General features: G+C 40.7%; 1 protein-coding gene across 3 annotated transcripts in view; it reads right to left on the bottom strand.

Annotated features, from left to right (window-relative positions):
* CFAP221 (cilia and flagella associated protein 221) overlaps window positions 1-22,535 on the bottom strand; it is a 133,801-nt gene that overhangs the window by 65,067 nt on the left and 46,199 nt on the right. For all 3 annotated transcript variants that reach the window (XM_061439816.1, XM_061439823.1, XM_061439811.1), the window contains exons 7-12: window positions 18,853-18,956; window positions 14,343-14,502; window positions 6,517-6,637; window positions 6,322-6,433; window positions 5,735-5,843; window positions 2,000-2,087 (exon numbers count right to left, since the gene is read on the bottom strand). In XM_061439816.1, the coding sequence (XP_061295800.1) occupies window positions 2,000-2,087; window positions 5,735-5,843; window positions 6,322-6,433; window positions 6,517-6,637; window positions 14,343-14,502; window positions 18,853-18,956 (694 nt within the window). The remainder of the gene's footprint in view (window positions 1-1,999; window positions 2,088-5,734; window positions 5,844-6,321; window positions 6,434-6,516; window positions 6,638-14,342; window positions 14,503-18,852; window positions 18,957-22,535) is intronic.

Genomic DNA, 22,535 nt, shown 5'->3' with positions numbered 1-22,535 from the left:
ACTGGATCACAGAAAAAGCAAGAGAATTCCAGAAAAACATCTACTTCTGCTTCATTGACTATGCTAAAGCCTTTGACTGTGTGGATCACAAAACTGAAAAATTCTTAAAAAGATGGGAATACCAGAACACCTTAGCTGCCTCTTGAGAAACCTCTATGCAGGTCAAGAAGCAACAGTTAGAACCAGACGTGAAACAAGTGACTGGTTCAAAATTGGGAAGGCAGTACGTCAAGGCTGTATATTGTCACCCTGTTTATTTAACTTATATGCAGAGTACATCATGCGAAATGCCAGGCTGGATGAAGCACAAGCTGGAATTAAGACTGCAGGTAGAAATATCAATAATCTCAAATATGCAGATAACACTACCCTAATGCAAGAAAGCAAAGAGGAGCCTTTTGATGAAGCTGAAAGAGGAGAGTGAGAAAGCTGGCTTAGAACTCAACATTCAGAAAACAAAGATCATGGCATCCAGTCCTATCACTTCATGGCAAATAGATGGGGAAAAAATGGAAACAGTGACAGACTTTATTTTCTTGGGTTCCAAAATCACTGTGGACAATGAAATTAAAAGATGCTTGCTCCTTGGAAGGAAAGCTATACAAACCTAGACAGTGTATTAAAAAGCAGAATCATCACTTGGCCAAAAAGGTTTGTATACTCAAAGGTATAGTTTTTCCAGTAGTCATGTACAAACGTGAGAGTTGGCCCATAAAGGCTGAGTGCTTAAGAATGAATGTTTTTGAACTGTGAGGTTGGAGAATACTCTTGACAGTCCCTTGGACAGCAAGGAGATAAAGCCAGTTAATCTTAAAGGAAATCAATCCTGCATACTCCACTGGAGTATGCATATCCCACTGGAAGGACTAATGCTGAAGTTGAAGCGCCAACACTTTGGCCACCAGATGTGAAGAGCTGACTCATTAGAAAAGACCCTGATGCTGGGAAAGACTGAAGGCAGGAGGAGAAGGGGTGACAGAGAATGAGACGGTTGGATGGCATCACCAATTCAATGGACATCAGCTTGAGCAAACTCTGGGAGACAGTGAAGGATAGGGAAGCCTGCTGGCATGCTGCAGTCCATGGGGTCACAAAGAATCAGACGCGACTGAGTGACTGAACCTCAACAAAATCAACCATACTTCAGTAAAATAAACAAAACAAAACAGAAATGAGAGACATCTATGGTTGTCAGCATTTGAACTCATATAAGTTCAGCTCTTATATGAACACAGCTGATCTCAAACACATGTGGAGTTTGAGACTGTGGATCTCAGTTTCAAAACACAGATTTTGTAGGGAGAGACCTAACTCTCCTCAACCACAAGTCAAATAAAATAGGCAATTTTAAAAAGAGATTGGCAAAGGTGTTGTTAGAAGAAAGAGAGAGACTCCTTGTATCTTTATTCAGACTCTACTTATTTATAATGAACATCTCAGAAGTGAACATTACTGACCATCTCCCTTGAGCAAGAAGTCGCCACCCTTGAGTGTCTGTGCCATTGGGCTCTCATGCCCACTCAATCTGAATCCTCCATCCCTCTTGCTTTGCTCAGCTTCCTGCTGTTGGCCTGGGCCTCCAGCTTTAGTTTGGACCTGGCTCTGGTGTGGCTCCTGGCTGCTGTCTCTGTGTCTCTTATCTCCATGCACTGTAGATCATGCCCAGCATTCCAGCCCAAATTGGAGCCATTCCCTGACTCTGAATTGGATGCCTGTTTCTTATTTACTACTTTTCAAAACCATACTGTGTCTCCTAGGAAGCTTTCTAGTTAGATGAGTCCTCTCTCGCTGTCCCTTGAATCGCTACACTACTTAGAGGATGTTTCCAGTGATAGGTATGGCCAGCCTCAATTCACTGCTAACGGTGGGCATGTTATCAGCCTCCCCTTCCAACTTAACTGTAAGATTTTTTTTTTCCTTCGGCTGTGACATCTTGCATATAGCAGGAATTAAAAATATTTGGTGAAATAAATGATATCAGATTAGCAGTGATTCTGACCTTGTATTTGTTGTTTACTCTTTGCCGCTCCTCATAAATGTCTTTTTTAAATTTAAAGGACATATGATCCTTACCGAGGTGCACCTGCCTGGGGAGAAAAAAAACCAAAAACAATTTCCAGAACCCATCAGAATACCACAATCGATTTCGGGATGGAGGGTCTCAGCTGAACTGCAGAGCTGATGCAGGAGAGCACACCAAAGAAGAGAGAAGTTGCAGATGCCAGCAACACAAGTAGAGTGAACAACATGCTCCCCACAGGGAAGCTTGTCTTCCAGTGACACATGCTAAAATATTTATGAATAAAGAGACCTGGACACTCAATCTTATTCATCATTCACTTCAGTTCAGTTGCTCAGTCGTGTCCAACTCTTTGCTACTCCATGAATCGCAGCACGCCAGGCCTCCCTGTCCGTCACCAACTCCCGGAGCCTACCCAAACTCATGTCCATCGAGTTGGTGATGCTATCCAGCCATCTCATCCTCTGTTGTCCCCTTCCCCTCCTGCCCCCAATCCTTCCCAGTATCAGGGTATTTTCCAATGAGTCAACTCTTCGCATGAGGTGGCCAAAGTATTGGAGTTTCAGCTTCAGCATCAGTCCTTCCAATGAACACCCAGGACTGGTCTCCTTTAGGATGGACTGGTTGGATCTCCTTGCAGTCCAACGGACTCTCAAGAGTCTTCTCCAACACCACACTTCAAAAGCATCAATTCTTCGGCGCTCAGCTTTCTTCACAGTCCAACTCTCACATCCACACATGATCACTGGAAAATCCAGAGCCTTGACTAGATGGACCTTTGTTGGCAAAGTAATGTCTCTGCTTTTTAATATGCTATCTAGGTTGGTCATAACTTTCCTCCTAAGGAGTAAGGGTCAAAATGCAAATCAGAGCCACAGTGATGGACTACATCATACCTACTTGGATGGCTATGATCGTTGACAAAGATGATGATGGCAATCATAACAAAGGAAAATAACAGGAGTTGCCAAGGATGTGGAGAAACTGGAATGTAAAATGGTGTAGTCATGTAGAACACAGACTGGCTGTTCTCAAAAAGTTATAGGTGAATTATTTTGAGACCCAATAATTCCTCTCCTATGTATACACCCAAGAGCACTGAAAAGGTAAGTTCACACAAAAACTTGTATACAAATGTTCACAGCAGCATTATTTCAAATAGCCCCAAACTGGAAACCTCCCAAATGTCCACCAACTGATGAATAAACACAGTGTAGAATGTTGATAAAACAAACCCTTATTCCCCATAAAAATAAATGAAGTACTGACAGATGCTGTGACATGGATGAAGTTTGAAAACATGTTTAGTGAACAAAGTGAAAGTGTTAGTGGCTCAGTCGTGTCCAACTCTTTGTGACCATTTGGACTATAGCTTGCCAGGCTCCTCTGTCCATGCAATTCTCCAGGAAAGAATACTGGAGTGGGTAGCCATTCTTTCCTCCAGGGAATCTTTCCAACCGAGGTCTTGAATCTGGGTTTCCTGCATTACAGGCAGATTCTTTACTGTTTAAGCCACCAGGGAAGCCCAGTGAAGAAGCCAGTTACTAAAGGTCACATATTATATGACTACATTCATATGAAATGTCCAGAAGGGGCAATACCAGAGACAAACAGTGGTTGAGGGGTTGCCAGGGGTAGGGGAAACAGGAGGATGGGGGGATGACTGCTTCATGCTTACAGGATTCTTTTTGGCAGGGATGTAAAAGGTCTGGAACTAAGTACTGATGGTTGTACAACACTGTGAACATACTAAGAACTTCTGGGGTTGTACACATTAAAATGACGAAAATGGTTCATTTCATGTGATGTGAATTTCATCCCACTTTAAAAAAAACTCTGGGGGACTTCCCTGGTGTTACAGTGGATAGTAGTCCACTTGCCAATATGGGGACACGAGTTCAATCCCTGGTCTGGGAGGATTCCACATGCTGTGGAGCAACAAAGCTCGTGCGCCACAACTACTGAGCCAGCACTCTAGAGCCCATGAACCACAACTACTGAGCCCACGCACCTAGAGCCTGTGCTCCGCAGCAAGAGAAGCCACTGCGGTGAGAAGCCAGTGCATCACAACTAGAGAGCGGTCCCTGCTCCTCACAACTAGAGAAAGCCCGCATGTAGCAATGACCCCCCAAAAAAACTAATTAAAAAAGCAATTAATTAAAGAAAAACAACCTCTCATATGTAATGTACCCATTGTGGAGTCTGACACACATTCAGAGTATATAGTAGTGGAATTCCCTGGTGGTCCAGTGGTTAGGTCCTGGCACTTTCACTGCCAAGGGCCCAAGTTCAGTCCCTGGTCAGGGAAATAAGCTCTCACAGGCTGAGTGCCAGAAAAAAAGGATATAGTAAAAGTTCTGGAGAACTGTTTTAAAGGAGACTAAAGAGATAAAAAAAACTAAATACAAACCATATGATCTTTGATTGGACCTTGGGTTCCCCTTTTGAAAAACCGAAACATCCCTGGAATAGAAGCGCTCTGGGGACAACTGGGCAAACGTGCACACAGGCTGATGATTTAACGTGGTATCAATGTTAAACTCTTAGAAGTAGTTATGGTGAAGCTGGAGAATGTCCTTGTTCTTAGGAGCTAAAGCCTTTAGAGGCGAGGCCTCATGGTTACCGGTACCTGCACTCACTTCCAAATGGCTCAGGGAGATGAAAGGAGTGTGTGTTGAGTGTGCATTTGCGCTTGTGTGCGAGGCACAGTGCTAACAACTGATGACCATACATCAGTGTGTGTGGGTCTCACTGGATGGTTTAAAATCTTTCAACAAAATGTTGGGAGAAAATATTAAGTGAATAATACATGATCAAAATTGAATTTAGGATATGATTGCAAGCCTGTTACAAAGCAGCACAGAAGGAAGGAAAAACACCAGGGTTAACAGTGGTCACTGCATTATAGTGATTCTTTTTCCTTTTCTACACTTAAAAACCGTTTTCAAGTTTTTTACAATGATAACGTGCCCTTTTATTTTTTTACAATAGGGAAAGAGTTTTTTCTCAAATGGTCCTGGGTAACCTGGCATACTCTCCATTCAACTGAGGCCAGACCCTGAGTTCTGTGAATTCATAAAAGGGGTTGTTTCTCATGAGAGGTGGCAGGGTGCGAACACCTGGGCTGGCCCCAGAGCATGCAGTGAGTTCTCTGGGCGGTGAGGAAGCAGGGCCGTGACAGGGTGGCCGCCTAACCAAACTTTCCAGGAGTCTCTTTTTGAACTCAGTTTTTGAGTTTCCACAGTTACTTCAGCTGAGTCTGTACATGTAGATATGTCTTGTATGGTCTGGTAAAGACCTGCATCTGAATTTGAAAACCTTCTCTAGGAGCCTCTCCCACCCCACCTGCACTGCCAGGCTCCCCAGATGGCCCCTGGAGCTCAGAGCCCAGGGCACAGGGGGCTTGGGTGGGGTGAGAGAAAGTTGGGCAAGATTCAGGGTCCCCGAGTCACCCCAGGGAGGGGGTGTCCTGGCGTGAGGGGGGTGCACTTTGGTTCTGTGCTGGTCACACAGGAAAGAGCATGGTGTGGTCACATTGATTTACTCCTGATAGAAACTTCACTCTGAAACAAAGTCCATTAAAGGGGAGAAAATAATCAAATGTTTCAGAGGGCATAAAAAGTTATTACATTCATTCATTCATTGTGTCTCACGGATAAAAAGCCATTTACCAAAAACACCATCACTTGATGCAAATAATCGTGGGACACTTACCACTTCAGGTGATTTTCAATCTCTTCACAAGTGTCCTGTCTGACTTTCTGTTCAAAGAGCGCTTCTTTCATTTGTCTTGTTTTTGAAATCTCAGTGCCTTGGTCCAAAACTGAGGGCAGGAGCAAACAATGATTACACCAGTAATCAAATCAGAATCACTGGCCGGGAGAAAAACATTTCTAAGGGCAAAATGTAACAGGGCTCTAACTGAGTTTTGTTGCTGCTGCTCATAAGCAGTAAATATGAGAAGCAATAACTCCTTTAGATTCTGCCCAGAGCTGATTTGGAGAAGGCACTGGCACCCCACTCCAGTACTCTTGCCTGGCAAATTCCATGGACGGAGCCTGGTGGGCTGCAGTCCATGGGGTCGCTAAGAGCCGGATATGACTGAGCGACTTCACTTTCACTTTTCACTTTCATGCATTGGAGGAGGAAATGGCAACCCACTCCAGTGTTCTTGCCTGGAGAATCCCAGGGACAGGGAGCCTGTTGGGCTGCCGTCTATGGGGTCGCACAGAGTCGGACACAACTGAAGCGACTTAGCAGCAGTAGCAGCAGAGCTGATTTATGGTGGATTCATTGCTTACCTTCTCTCAATTCTTTAATCTTTAATTTTCCTGGTTCTTGGTTTAAAACAGTTGCCACAGCAAATGGATTCAATAAATCTACTGGAAATCTCAAGTTGTGATATTCGATTTCCTGAGATCAAATCAGGAGAGAAAAGTCACTATTTGGCCTTTCTGTTGTTCTTTCTGTTGTGATAACCATAATGCCCGCTTTACCTTAATCTTTGGAGGCTTTGATTTTGCTGGCAATTGGGGAAAAGGTACACGTGTCATTGCCTTTTCTGGAGGAACAACTACTTTTTTAGAAAGATTATTTACTCTTTCAAATTCTTCCAACCTAGAGTTGAAAACAGATATTAAATTAGTATGTAATGCAACAACTCAAGGCTCTGAGTTTTAGTTCTTTCCAATAATATCATGACTTATAGTCCATTAAATACTATATCTAAACTATGATTTTTTTAGCTGTCATGTATGGATGTGAGAGTTGGACCATAAAGAAGGCTGATCACCAAAAGAATTGATGCTTTCAATCTGTGGTGTTGGAGAAGACTCTTGAGAGTCCTTTGGACAGCAAGGAGATCAAACCAGTCAATCCTAAAGGAAATAAACCCTGAATATTCATTGGAAGGATTGATGCTGAAGTTGAAGCTCCAATGCTTTGGACACACCTGATGTGAAGAGCCAATTCATTGGAAAAGACTCTGATGCTGGGAAAGATGAAGATTTCAAGGGAAGGGGGCATCAGAGGATGAGATGGTTAGACAGCATCACTGATACAATAGACATGAATTTGAGCAAACTCTGGGAGATAGTGGAGGATAGAAGAACCTGGCTTGCTATAGTTCATAGGGTCACAAAGAGTTGGAGACAACTTAGCGACTGAAAAATGACAACAAAACTCAAAATCAACTTGGGTGCTAAAACAGTGGTTTATGAAAATAAACACAAGGTCAGGATGCCAGAGCATAATCATAAATAAACAGTGGGGCAATGGCTATTGTCCTTACATTCTCAAAGAACATAGTAAGTAGAAAATAGGACATGCTGAAAAATGCTCCTGGCATCCAGCATAATTCATTCCTAAGCTATTGGTTTTCTATGGCTAAATTTATTTACCACACTTAACTTTTACATTGATTTATGTGTAAAAGAATAATTATGTCTACTCTTTGTACCAAAATGTTTTTAAAAAGTGATTCATAATATTGTAAAAATGACTATACTATGCAAAGCAATCTACAGATTCAGTACAATCCCTATCAAATTACCAATGGCATTTTTCACAGAACTAAAACAAAAAATTTCACAGTTTGTATGGAAACACAAAAGATCCTAAATAGCCAAAGCAATATTAAGAAAGAAAAATGGAGTTGGAGGAATTAAACTCCCTGACTTCAGACTATACTACAAAGCTACAGTCATCGAAACAGTATGCTACTGACATTAAAACAGAACTACAGAACAATAGAATAAGATAGAAAGCCCAGAGATAAACCCACACACCTATAAGCACCTTATCTTTGACAAAGAAGGCAAGAATATACAATAGAGAACAGACAGGCTCTTCAATAAGTGGTGCTGGGAAAAACTGGACAGCTACATGTAAAAGAATGAAGTTAGAACACTTCCTAAGACCATATACAAAAATAAACTCAAAATGGATGAAAGCCAGCAACTATAAAATGCTTAGAGGAAAATATAGGCAGAACATTCTTTGACATATATCACAGCAAGATCCTCTTTGACCCACCTCCTAGAGTAATGGAAATAAAAAGAAAAATAAACAAATGAGACCTAATTAAACTTACAAGTTTTTGCACAGCAAAGGAAACTACAAACAAGATGAAAAGACTACACTCACAATGGGAGAAAATAATTGCAATAATAAAGAATTAGTCTCCAAAATACACAACCTGTTGCAGCTCATGCAACTCTCTCTCTATCGAAAAAGGGGCAGAAGACTTAAACAGACTTTGCTCCAAAGAAGACATACAGATGGCCAATAAACACATGAAAAAAATGCTCAACATCACTCATTATTAGAGAAATGTGAATCAGAACTACAGTGAGGTATTATCTCACACTAGTCAGAATGGCCATCATCAAAAAATCGACAAACAATTAACGCTAGAGAGGGTGTGGAGAAAAGGGATCCCTCTTGCACTGTTGGTAGGGATATAAATTGATACAGCCACTTTGAAGAACAGTATGGAGATTCCTTAAAAAAAAAAGCTAGAAATAAATCTACCACATGACCCAGCAATCCCACTACTGGGCATATACCCTGAGAAAACCATAATTCAAAAAATACATGTACCCCAATATTCATTGTAGCACTATTTACAATAGCCAGGACATGGCAGCAATCTAGATGTCCATCAACAGATGAATGGATAAATAAGTTGTGGTAATATATACAATGGAATATTACTCAGCCATAAAAAGGAGCAAATTTGAGTCAGTTTTAGGGAGGTGGATACAGAGTGAAGTAAGTAAGGAAGAGAAAAACAAATATTGAATATTAACACATATATATGAAACCTAGAAAAGTGGTACTGATAAACCTATTTGCAGGGCAGGAATAGAGACGTCGATATAGAGAAGAGACTTGTGGCTACAGTGGGCAAAGGAGAGGGTGGGATGAATTGAGAGAGTAGCACTGAAACATATTCATTACCATATGTAAAATAGATACCATATGTAAAATAGTGTGAAGTTGCTGTATAACACAGGGAGCTCAACACTGCTCTGTGACAACCTAGAGGGTTGGGATGGGATGTGGGCATGGCAGGGAGGTTCAAGAGGGACAGGACATATGTATACTTATGGTTGATTCATGCTGTTGTAAAGCAGAAAGCAACACAGCATTGTAAAGCAATTATCCTCCAATTAAAGTGATTCAGGCTAATGTTTGAGATCTTTTCTATAAATTAAAACTACTTGGAACATGGATAGGTATAGACAGGGCTGCTTCCATGTCTGCAGAAGCTGTTTATTTGTCATGAGGGGTAGTAGAACCACGCTATGTTCATAAATGCCGCCCATGAAAGCATTTCCTCAAGCACAAGTTTTGTGGGATGACACCTGACGGTGACACTTCAGAGAGAAGATGAGAAATTGCTGCCGTTTAGGCATTCTGACACTCCATTTGCTTTGGTTGAGCACCTACTGATCCAGCTGCCCTGCATAACACAGGTTATAGGCCTGCAGTCCCAGATTCAGTATGGTCAGTGTGAGAGTCCTGAAAGGTCCCAGGCATGGGAGAACCTGTCCCTGGGTGGGAGGGATGCATACTGATGGACACGCTGTGAGGTGCAAGGATGAGATGCTTGGTGAGGGATGAGCTGTGGCCTGGTGTTCACATCTCAACAGAGCAGAGCTCTGACACCACCTCTGCCATAAACATTTGGGAAACAACCCAGAATATTTGAGGATGTTAAAAAAAACCAGTCTCCTTGAGATGGAACCTTATACACTGTTAATGGGAATGTAAGTTGGTGCAGTTATTATGGAGAACAGCATGGAGGTTCCTTAAAAAACTAAAACTAGAGCTACCATATGATCCTGCAATCCCCTTCCTGGGCATGTATCCAGACAAAACCGTAATTCTAAAAGACACATGCACCCCTATGTTCATAGCAACACATTTACAATAACCAGGACAATAGCCAGAAACAACCTAAATGTCCATCAACATATGAATGGACAAAGAAGATGTGGTACATATATACAATGGAATACTATTCAGCCACAAAATGAACAAAATAATGCCCAACAACATGCATGGACCTAGAGATTACCGTACTAAGTGAAGTAAGTCAGAAAGAGAAAGACAAATACCATAAGATATCATTTATATATATGGAATCTAAAATATGACACAAACAAACTTATCTACAAAATAGACTCACAGGCAAAGAGAACAGACTTCTGGTTGCCAAGGAGGAGAAGGATGGGGGAGGGAAGTATGAGGAGTTTGGGATTCACAGATGCAAATTATTATATACAGGATGGGTGAACAACAAGGTCCTACTGTAGAGCACAGGGAACTGTATTCAACATCCTGTGATAAACCATATGGAAAAGAATATGAATAAGAATATATATATGTATGTATATGTATATATGCATATAACAGTCACATTGCTGAACAGCAGAAATTAACACAACGGTGTTAAGTCAATTACATTTCAATCAGAAAAAAAGAAAACAGTCTCTTTAAGAAGTCTAACTACTAGTGTTCGTAGTGATGCTTTCTAAGGCCCACTTGACTTCGCATTCCAGGATGTCTGGCTCTAGGTGACTGATCACACCATCGTGGTTATCTTGGTCGTGAAGATCTTTTTTGTACAGTTCTTCTGAGTATTTTTGCCACCTCTTAATATCTTCTGCTTCTGTTAGGTCCCTACCATTTCTGTCCTTTATCGAGCCCATCTTTGCATGAAATGTTTCCTTGGTATCTCTAATTTTCTTGAAGAGATCTCTAGTCTTTCCCATTCTGTTGTTTTCCTCTATGTCTTTGCATTGATCGCTGAGGAAGACTTTCTTGTCTCTTCTTGCTATTCTTTGGAACTCTGCACTCAGATGCTTATATCTTTCTTTTTCTCCTTTGCTTTTCATTTCTCTTCTTTTCACAGCTATTTATAATTCCTCCCCAGATAGCTAGTGGAGGTGATGGAATTCCAGTTAAGCTATTTCAAATCCTGGAAGATGATGCTGTGAAAGTGCTACACTCAATATGCCAGCAAATTTGGAAAACTCAGCAGTGGCCACAGGACTGGAAAAGGTCAGTTTTCATTCCAATCCCAAAGAAAGGCAATGCCAAAGAATGCTCAAACTACCGCACAATTGCGCTCATCTCACACGCTAGTAAAGTAATGCTCAAAATTCTCCAAGCCAGGCTTTAGCAATACGTCAGCTATGAACTTCCTGATGTTCAAGCTGGTTTTAGAAAAGGCAGAGGAACCAGAGATTAAATTGCCAACATCCGCTGAATCATTGAAAAAGCAAGCGGGTTCCAGAAAAATATCTACTTCTGCTTTACTGACTATGCCAAAGCCTTTGACTGTGTGGATCACAATAAACTGTGGAAAATTCTGAAAGAGATGGGAATACCAGACCACCTGACCTGCCTCTTGAGAAACCTATATATAGGTCAGGAAGCAACAGTTAGAACTGGACATGGAACAGACTGGTTCCAAATAGGAAAAGGAGTACGTCAAGGCTGTATATTGTCACCCTGCTTACTTAACTTATATGCAGAGTACATCGTGAGAAATGCTGGGCTGGAAGAAACACAAGCTGGAATCAAGATTGCCGGGAGAAATATCAATTATCTCAGATATGCAGATGACACCACCCTTATGGCAGAAACTGAAGAGGAACTAAAAAGCCTCTTGATGAAAGTGAAAGAGGAGAGTGAAAAAGTTGGCTTAAAGCTCAACATTCAGAAAACGAAGATCATGGCATCTGGTCCCATCACTTCATGGCAAATAGGGAAATAGTGGAAACAGTGTCAGACTTTACTTTTTGGGGGCTCCAAAATCACTGCAGATGGTGACTGCAGCCATGAAATTAAAAGACGCTTACTCCTTGGAAGGAAAATTATGACCGACCTAGATAGCATATTCAAAAGCAGAGACGTTACTTTGCCAACAAAGGTCCGTCTAGTCAAGGCTTTGGTTTTTCCAGTGGTCATGTATGGATGTGAGAGTTGGACTGTGAAGAAGGCTGAGCGCTGAAGAATTGATGTTTTTGAACTATGGTGTTGGAGAAGACTCTTGAGAGTCCCTTGGAAAGCAAGGAGATCCAGCCAGTCCATTCTAAAGGTGATCAGTCCTGGGTGTTCTTTGGAAGGAATGATGCTAAAGCTGAAACTCCAATACTTTGGCCACCTCATGCGAAAATTTGACTCATTGGAAGACTCTGATGCTGGGAGGGATTGGGGGCAGGAGGAGAAGGGGATGACAGAGGATGAGATGGCTGGATGACATCACTGACTCAATGGACATGAGTTTGGGTGAACTCCAGGAGTTGGTGATGGACAGGGAGGCCTGGCATGCTGCAATTCATGTGGTTGCAAGAGTCGGACACAACTGAGTGATTGAACTGAACTGAACTACTAGTGTTGACGATGGAAATGAAGGGATATGAGAAAGCGAGAAACCAAGAGTTACATGGAATTGGCAGTGCCAATTGGATGTGAGTTCATCACACATCCAACTCTGAAACAGAAAAAAGCACCTGTGAAATCTTCAGAGAACACTGCAGCTGGATCATTTTTCCCCTTCCTGGTGGAATATCTGTGTTCCAGCACTACCTGAAGCCTGGGGAGACAGGCAAGTCTTGAGACATGGTCCTTGAAAATGTCAAGAGTGTTCTAGATCAGATACTAAACTCCAGATGGGAAACCAAAACATAGTTTAGAAAAGGTGTGCATCTGTTCCTGCTTGGAGCTTCTGCCACGCAATGCGCCACTGTGTTTAAGAACGTGTCTATGGAGGGGTAGACATGTCAACGGAGAAGGCAATGGCACCCCACTCCAGTACTCTTGCCTGGAAAATCCCATGGTTGGAGGACCTTGGTAGGCTGCAGTCCATGGGGCCGCTAAGAGTCGGACACGACTGAGCGACTTCACTTTCACTTTTCACTTTCATGCATTGGAGAAGGAAATGGCAACCCACTCCAGTGTTCTTGCCTGGAGAATCCCAGGGACGGGGCAGCCGGGTGGGCTGCCGTCTATGCGGTCACACAGAGTCGGACATGACTGAGGTGACTTAGCAGCAGCAGCAGCAGCAGCAGACATGTCAAAGTCCCACTCAAGTGACGCCTCTGAGGAGGTCGTCTGTGTGTTGTGGCGCATGTTGTGAGCTGCAAACAGCATTCTTCTCAGTCAGTTAACTGACACCAGGAAAGTGAGGACTGGTTTTCTTTTATGTCCAATGTTACCTCTTTATTGGCTGAACTACTTTAGTTTTACTACAGGAACTTGCAAGATTTGGGTTCAGCAGGTCACACTAACATTCTACAGTTGACTCAAGCTGCTTTGGCTTCTGAGAAAGAAAATAATAATATAAATATATAATAAATCATGGAGTTATTATTTTGATAGTGGGTTGTTATTCCACTTTTAATATGTCTAATGATGTTAATATGTGATGTGAATGTATGTGTGAAGGGGAGAGGAGGAAAATCAACCTTTGCCTTCATCATTTTCGAAATATTTATAAGGATTTTTCAAGATTAGGATTTATACTGTGAAATTTTTTCCTTTTCACTTCTATAAACATCATGCAAGTTAGAAAACACCTTATTAACTAGATATATTTGGATATAAAAATACAAGCTCACATTCACTGGAAATGGAAGTTCAGGGCTAACTGGTTATAGTTAAACCCATGGGTTTAAAACTTAAACCCATTGCACATCTTTATTCTGACTTGAACGCTGAGGGTGCTTTAAGAAAAGCTCCCACCCAGCATGTTTCCATTTCTGCCTTATGTCAAAGGCACTTGTTATACTTGACTTATTTCGGCTCCTGTCTTCAGCATCTTTAGAGTGCGGACCATTTCCCGTGGGGCTTTGCAGTGGACAGTGCATAGGGCAGGCACTCCACTCATTATAATATTATATTGAAACTTAGAATATAGCTCTTTGGTTCTGGCTTTATGACTTGAATTTTTGAACAGACTAATACACACATGTGGCCAACAATTCAAACAGCACACTGATAGTAATCAGTAAAAGAAAGTATCCTCAGCAAAATCTCTTTTCTTGGTTGGCTCTTCTCTCTCTTGGCAGAAGCAACTACTGCTACAAGCACAGAGATATTCTCTGCATCACTGTTATATTTTAAAGGGTATTTTATGAAGGTTCACCATTTAAGTAAGTTTCTAAATTGAGATAGAATTGACATGTAACTGTATATTAGTTCCAGGCATATTAAGTAAGGTTTTGATGGCATTCTGCTACAAGAAAGAAACAATGGAATAGATGAAAGGAAGAATTGGGGTTTGAAGGAAAACAGAAGTGAGCCGTACTTTAAAGCCACATTGGGGTAGCATGTCCCGGTGAAGACACACTCATATGGTTGAGAGTTGAACTGTGAAACCCACAGCTGCACTTTTATCTGTGCCATCCCATACTGAAACGGGGTAAACTTCACTGTCACATTCATCTTCCCATTCGCCGGGATTATTCCTGGGAGGAAAGACATGAGAAAACGTGATGCTTTTTCTTCCTGCCAAGTCCAAGCAAAGAGGCTGACTCACACACACATATATATTCTTCCCATGAGAAGCACAAGTATTTCTAGTATCAGTCTTTTCATTAAATACATGTGAATCAACTTCTGCATGTTCACATTGATCTTATTTACCAACTACTACCTTAATCCTTTATACTCATAACTTGATTGTGCCAGTTATATAAACATACACTATGAGTCAGCATTACTGAGTCAGAAGTGAATTCCCAGAACCGTAACCTTTAAGCCATTATTAATAATTCCCAGATATCAATGTTCATGCTGTGAGCCACAGGGAAAATGAAGGAACACATGTAAAAGTTTGTGTCCAAATAATTTGGTTCCCTATATTTTTGTGTAATTTGATTCTCTCACTTTATATCTTCAGGACAGACAACTGTTCTCTCAAAAGGCAAATGTCACATGATGTTTATTTCTCCTTTGTGTCTCTGGTGCCAACAGGGCTTGGAATGCAATTAAGTTCTCAACAAACATGGAAAGGAAAATAAAAGGCAAGGAGGAAAGAAGAATTGATATGCTAGGTGTGAGAAGGGCTACCATTTCTGACTTCCACTGAAGGCTCTCTGGTTTGCTCTCTAGGTGGACTCCTCTGGTCCCCACAGAGGCCTTGCCTGGCAACCCTCCTCCTTCCCATCTAGGGTCCCTCTGAATCTTGGACCACCCTCTGCCTTGCTCTCTATGCCAACCCCACAGCCCTTTCATTCAGCCATTAGACATTCACTGAGCACCTACTATGTGACAGGCACTGTTTTAGGCACTTGAAACACAGCAGTAAACAAAGAAAAGTCGCAGGGGACTTCTCTGGTGGTCCAGTGATTAAGGCTCTGCCTGCCAATGCAAGGGGTGCAGGATCTATCCCTAGTCAGGGACTAAGATCACACATGCCGTATGGCGCAGCCCAAACACACACACACACACACACACACACACACACACACACAAAGCCCCAGAGCTCACGGAGTTTACATGCTGGCCAGGATGGCAAATAAAAAGAAATAAGCCAGTGAATATAAACTCTCAAGTCAAGTCATGAACACAGAGTAGGCCATGGGGAAGCAAGCGACACACAAGGAGCTATTTGAGACATGGTGAACATCAGGTCTCAGGTGAGGAGATGCTGAAGCAGAGGCCTGGATGAGGCGTGGGGCTGCTGCTCCAGTCCCCAGACACTGGCACTCTGGACCCCATGCCTTGGCACTTGCTGTTCCCCAGACTGGAAGCCCTTCCTCCAGATCTTCCTTTAGCTTCCAATCTTCTGGATTACCTCTCTGTCATCTGCCTCCCCTAGTTAAGTCTCACAAAAGCAGATGCCTGCTTATTACTGCGTTCCCAGCTCCATAAATAAAACTTTAAAGCCTATGTCAGCCCACATGTTACAGAAAACTCCTCCTGATGCTCCATCTGCAGAAGCCTCCACCACCTTCCCTCACCGATACCCTGCGGTCCTCAGGTACCACCCGAACTGTCACTCTGCAAATTTACCAGTCTCCCAACTAGTCTGCAAGCCCCTAAGGCAGACACCCAGTCCCAGAGCTCTTTTATCTTCTCAGATCCTAAGCGCTGTGCTTCAGAAAAATACATAAAACCCTAAAGACTCCACCAAAACACCCACTATTAATAGAATTAATGAAAGTAAAGTTGCAGGATACAAAATCAATATAGAAAAATCAGTTGTGTTTCTATACACCAACAACAAACTATGAGAAAATGAAATGAAAAAACAATTCCATTTACAATTGCAACAAAAAGAATAAAATGCCTTGAAATAAATTTTTTTCCAGTTTTATTGAGAAATAATCAACATACATCTCTGTATAAATTTAAGGTATGAAGCATGATGGTTTGACTTCTGTATTTGTGAAATAATCACCACAATGGGTTTAATTAACATCCATCATTCTAAATAGACACAATAAAAAGAAAGCCCAGGAATAAACTCATGCATATATGGTCAATTAACTGGCAACAAAGGATCCTAGAATATACGAAAGGGCAAGGACAATCTCTTCAGTAAAGTGTTGGGAGGACTGAACAGCCACATGCTAAAGAATAAAACTGAACCACTATCTTACACCACATACAAAAGTAAAATTCAGGAGGGAGGATTAATTTGGAGTTTGGGATCAACAGATACTCTACATAAAATGGATAAGCAACAAAGACCTACTGTATAGCACAGGGAACTTTACTCAATATCTTGGAATAACAATCTTTCAGGGAAAATAATCTAAAAAGTGACTATATTTTGTATATATATAACTGAATCACTTTGCTGTATACCTAAAAGTAACACAACACTGTAAATCAACTATATTTCAATAAAAAATTTAAAGGTTAAAAAATGATTTCAAAATGGATTAAAGACTTGAATGTAAGAACTGACAATATAATTCCTAGGAGAAAAAAAGAAAAAAGCTCCTTGACATTGGTCTTGACAATGATTTTGGGAATTTGATATCAAAAGCAAAGGCTACAAAAGCAAAAACACATGAAACTACACCAAGTTCAAAAGCTTCTGCGCAACCAAAGAAGACATCAACAAAATGAAAAGACAACCTATGGAAGGGAAGGGAATATTGTAAACTACATATCCAACAGGGCATGAATACCCAAGATACACAAGGATATCATATAACTCAATAACAAAACACCAAGATAACCCAACTTTTTCAAATGAGCAAAGGACCCAAACAGACACTTTTCCAAAGAAGATAAACAAATGTCCAACAGGTACATGTTCAACATCACTAATCATCAGGAAAATGCAAATAAAGTGAGATTATTGTTTCACACCTGTTAGAATGGCTATTATCAAAGAAATAACAAATCCTGGCAAGAAGGTAGGAAAAAGGGAACACTTGTGCAGTGCTGGAAATGCAAACTGGTGCAGTCACTATGGAAAACAGTACGGAGGTTTCCTCGAAACCTAAGGAATTATCATATGATCCAGCAATCTCACATCTGGGTATATATGCAAAGGGAATGAAATCATTATTTTGAAGAGGTAGATGTACTCCCACATTCACTGCAGCATTATTCACAATATCCAGGGGAATGAAAATACTCTGTGTCCACTGACAGATGAAAGGATAAAGAAGATGTGGCATATACATACATACATATATATATATATATATATATATATATATATATAATGCAATATTATTCAGTGTTAAAGAAGAAGGTAAACCTGCCATTTGTGACAACATGTATGAATTTGGGTGGCATTACGGCAAGTAAAATAAGCCAAAGACAGATACTGTAAGGTATCATTTACACACACATTCAGAAGAAAAAAAGTCTAATTCAGAGAAATAGAGAGTTGAAAAATGTTACCAGGGGCTGGGGGTGGGGAGGTGGTGGTAAGGAGAATTTGGTAAAAGGGTACAAACTTTCAATTATAGAATGAATGAGGTCTGAGGCTTTAACATAAAACAAGGTGACTATACTTGAAATTTGCTGAGAGAATAGAACTTAAATGTTTCACCAATAAAAAAGGCAGGTCTGTGAGGTGATGGATATTCATTAACTCAATGACAGAATCCTTTCATGATGCGTACACACGTCAAATCATCACATTATATACTTAAAAAGCTTATAATTTTATGTATAAAATTATATCCATATCATATACATGTCATTATACCTCAATAAATCTGAAAAAAAAAAACAAAACAAAAACAAAACTATTTTAGGATTCACAGCAGGCCACAATGGGTGGATATTTAAATCCCAAACCTAAACATCAAGAGAGAAACTGGGAAGCAGAAGTCAGTTCAGGTGGAGATTTCATTCTCAGAGGTCCTGAGTATCTTTGGGATCTACATCCTTTGGGGCATGCAAAGACAGATGGTCCGTGCGACATGTGAGACAAATTCCTTAGACCCTTCACTAAGATTCTGAAGGCTTGAATAGATATAATATTCCCATTTTATTTGAACCTGTATTAAAGGTGACTATGAAACCATGTAAGTACCAGGAGTTAAAACTAGAATTAGAATGGATTAACTCCTGATTTCAAGTTTTGACTCTGGGGTGCAACTGACCTGAATATAAAGTATAAATTATCTGCATGATATAGATTATCCCAAACTGTGTTTACTCCCAAGTTTCCGGTTCTGATTTACATTATCAGATATGTAAAGTCTGTTACTGTTACACATTTGAAAATAACACATTCAAATGTGGCTTATTCTCTTTCATAACTTGGGACCTACTTTCCAAGTCATCTTCAATCCGAGAACCGTCAGGAAATTGGCAACTTGAGAATTAATTCTCCTTACCTGATGTTGGCTCCACAGTAAAGGCCTGATGAGGATGAACCACAGTGACATGAAACTCGAAATCCACAGGGCAACTGCACCACAAAGGAATCACGTAGCTTTTGCTGCAAAAAAAGAAGAAGAAAACTGTAAAATATTATTTCTTTGTAACTAGCTCTTTTGGTATCAAAGAATACTCAAGTTATGTAATAAACAGCCACAACCACGAGGAGAGTCAACCCTCACACACTCATTCCTGGGTGATAGCTAGCCTACAGCACATTCTGGGTGCTGTGGCAGGGGCATGTCTCAGAGAGCCCTGAGCCTATCCTGATGGCAAAGTGAAATGACCCTTTTGCAGTAGTAGTTTTGGGGATATCAGATCAGTCGCTCAGTTGTGTCCGACTCTTTGCGACCCCATGAATCGCAGCACGCCAGGCCTCCCTGTCCATCACCAACTCCCGGAGTTCACTCAGACTCACGTCCATCGAGTCAGTGATGCCATCCAGCCATCTCATCCTCTGTCGTCCCCTTCTCCTCCTGCCCCCAATCCCTCCCAGCATCAGAGTCTTTTCCAATGAGTCAACTCTTTGCATGAGGTGGCCAAAGTACTGGAGTTTCAGCTTTAGCATCATTCCTTCCAAAGAACACCCAGGGCTGATCTCCTTCACAATGGACTGGTTGGATCTCCTTGCAGTCCAAGGGACTCTCAAGAGTCTTCTCCAACACCACACTTCAAAAGCATCAATTCTTCGGTGCTCAGCCTTCTCCACAGTCCAACTCTCACATCCATACATGACCACAGGAAAAACCATAGCCTTGACTAGACAAACCTTTGTTGGCAAAGTAATGTCTCTGCTTTTGAATATGCTATCTAGGTTGGTCATAACTTTTCTTCCAAGGAGTAAGCGTCTTTGGGGATATAGTAGATTTCAAATACGGTTTGAAAAATGATGCCAGGAGTATTTTTACTTGGCCTTAAATTCATTATTTGGAAATACTCCAAATATAAAGAAAATACTGAAAATAATAAAAGAAAGATCCCTTTATCCACTACCAAGCTCTATAAAATCTTCTGCTTTGGGTAAACCAATGTCTTATTTTAACAGATATAAAACATGCAGAACAGTTGAAGCTCCCTGCCTACCTCTCCCTGGTCCTCTGCTCCTTCTTGCCTCCCCAGGGGTGTATTCACCATCATTCCCATGGATTTTAGAAATATCACCACATACGTATGTACCCATAAAATGTATCCTATTTATCACTTGTTTTCCATTATACTGTTCTAAAATGTGTTAGTTTTGCCCAGCGTTATGCTTTGAGATTGATCCATGATGACATGTGAAGTTCTGTTCATTTGTTTTAACCAGCGATAAGTAGTTTGTTGTTTGTCAACATCATCTTTCTCTCTCTGCTCTCGTGCTGAAAGGTCTATAGGTTGTCTGTGCCTTTTCACTACTTCAGGGTGGTGATGACAGTCCTTTGGGGGACTCCTTATGCATGTGGACCAGAGCTGCTCTAGCTGTGACTAGAGAAATGGAATTACTGGTTAGCGGTAAAGTGAAATTATCAGCTTTGCTAGGTATGGCCTACGTACCCTCTGAAGCACTTGAACCAATTTATCCTCCCATAAGCAGCATCTGATTACCAACACAGGATTCTCAGACATTGTAACTTCTTCCAACTTGATGAGGGTGAAATAGTATGTCACTTTATTTTCATTTCTTTGAGGTTGACCCTACTACTCATTTTACCCATTGCATTTCCTCTTCTATGAATTGCCTGTGTGTATTCTTTGCCCATTTTTCTACTGGATTATTCTATTCTCTTATTAACTTGTAACTTTTAGATATTAATGTTTTTAATTACATCCATTGATATATTCAAGATAAGGGTCATTATACAGAGTAATCACTTCAGCCAACAATGAGATGAATACTTCATAGCTTTTTTATTTTTTTAACCAACTCATAAATTCTGTCCTAAATCAGGCTCTATTAGAAGTATCAGTTCATCCATCTTAACTGTATGAGATGCTTTCTAATTCTGAAATACAGGGTACCTAAAAGTCATTACATTTTTCGAGGCAATTCAACCTAACAGACACTTAGGCCCCACTGAGCTTCAGGTATTTTATAGCACTGGGTAGATAAAACTAACATTATAAATTACATGTCTCTCAAGATGATGAATGACACTGCCCGAACCTGGTCCCTGAAGATTAGGTCCGTGACTCACAAGCCACCTGGGCTGTATGGGCCTCCAGTCAGTATCCCCAGGGGTCTGCTCAGAGCTACCCCAGCAGCTGCTCAGGGATCCTCTGCTAAAAGTTGAATGTTTACATTTTCCTGAACTAAAACACAAACAAAAACTGGTAGTGCTTTTTATATTTACCCAATCTGTAGCTAACTTCAAAGCTCTGATAATTCCCATAGAAAAGGTGTCAGAGTATTTGTTTAATGATGATTACATGAAGCCAAGTTCCTGATGCATTAATCAGTCGGAAAAACAAACAATTCCTTAAGGGCACAAAATTCCAAGTGGCTTGATTCAGGAGACACAGCAGTGCCAGGAATACATAGGCAGTGGAAAAACTGAACTTGGTTTTCATCGTTGCAGTTCACACTACAAATATCAAATTATGTGACTGGTTTCCTTCATCATAAATCAAGGGCGATCTACATTAATTTGGGTCAAGAGAAATTCTGGCAGATAGGAAGCTTAGGTTATTTAGAAGTTTTCCATATGTGAAGAAACAGAATCCCATTAGATTCTGGGGGCCTTAAAAATTCTCAACTAAATTCCATTGCTAAAATACAATAAAAAGTGACTGGCAGTGAAGAAACATGAATAAATATACATATTCTACGCCTATTAATCCTCAGATGCAGATAGGAGCCTGAATTAGAGTTCTTCTATGATTTATAGAAAGTAGCCAATTAAAATATTAAAGCAGAACCTTCCTGGTGGACCAGTGGTTGGGAGTTCTCCTGCCACTGCAGGAGACATAGGTTTGATCCCTGGTCCAGGAGGATTCCATATGCCATGGGGCAGCTGGGTCTGTATGCTGTGGGTGCTGAGGCCCTCGTGTCCAAGAGCTCATATACCACAAAAGAGACTGCCCTCCCCATCCCTACCACCCATCCCTGCTCTCTGCAATTAGCAGGGGCCCTGCATGCAGTGGCGAGGGCCCAGCACAACCAAAATAAAAATAAATAAATAATATTAAAAAAATTAAAGCAGATAGAAGTTAATACTCTTCAAGTAAAGACAACTTTTATCCCTGCTACTTTATTATTTAAACATTTAATCAATTACATTAAGGCTATGTATAAAAATATATTAAGCACTTGAAAAGACTTATGACTTATTTTTAATAAAATCCAACTCAAACTTTTTAAATACCAGTCTTATGACCATGTACAAACTCTGTGCCTATTAGAAGAAAAGAGTACCAATTTCCCTCACAGAAAGTAAATATTATAAAATAATATAAACGCAAATTTCTTTCTTGTCCCTTTTCTAAATAAATGCTAGAAGAGGGCCAGACACAGCATTAATTTCCAGTAAATTATATAACATTTGTTTCTACTTTACTCTGATGTTATTTTCATCATTTACCCTAAAATCTAACATTGTGTTAGTTAGGAGTAATCAACGATTTCTTGAGAGAATGTATAATCTTGTGAACTTATTGGGGATAA

The sequence above is a fragment of the Bos javanicus genome, chromosome 2 (genome assembly GCF_032452875.1).
Source record: "Bos javanicus breed banteng chromosome 2, ARS-OSU_banteng_1.0, whole genome shotgun sequence".
NCBI lineage: Eukaryota > Metazoa > Chordata > Mammalia > Artiodactyla > Bovidae > Bos > Bos javanicus.
Note: the sequence above shows the minus strand (reverse complement) of the source record. Positions and strands in the feature narration are given on the sequence as shown.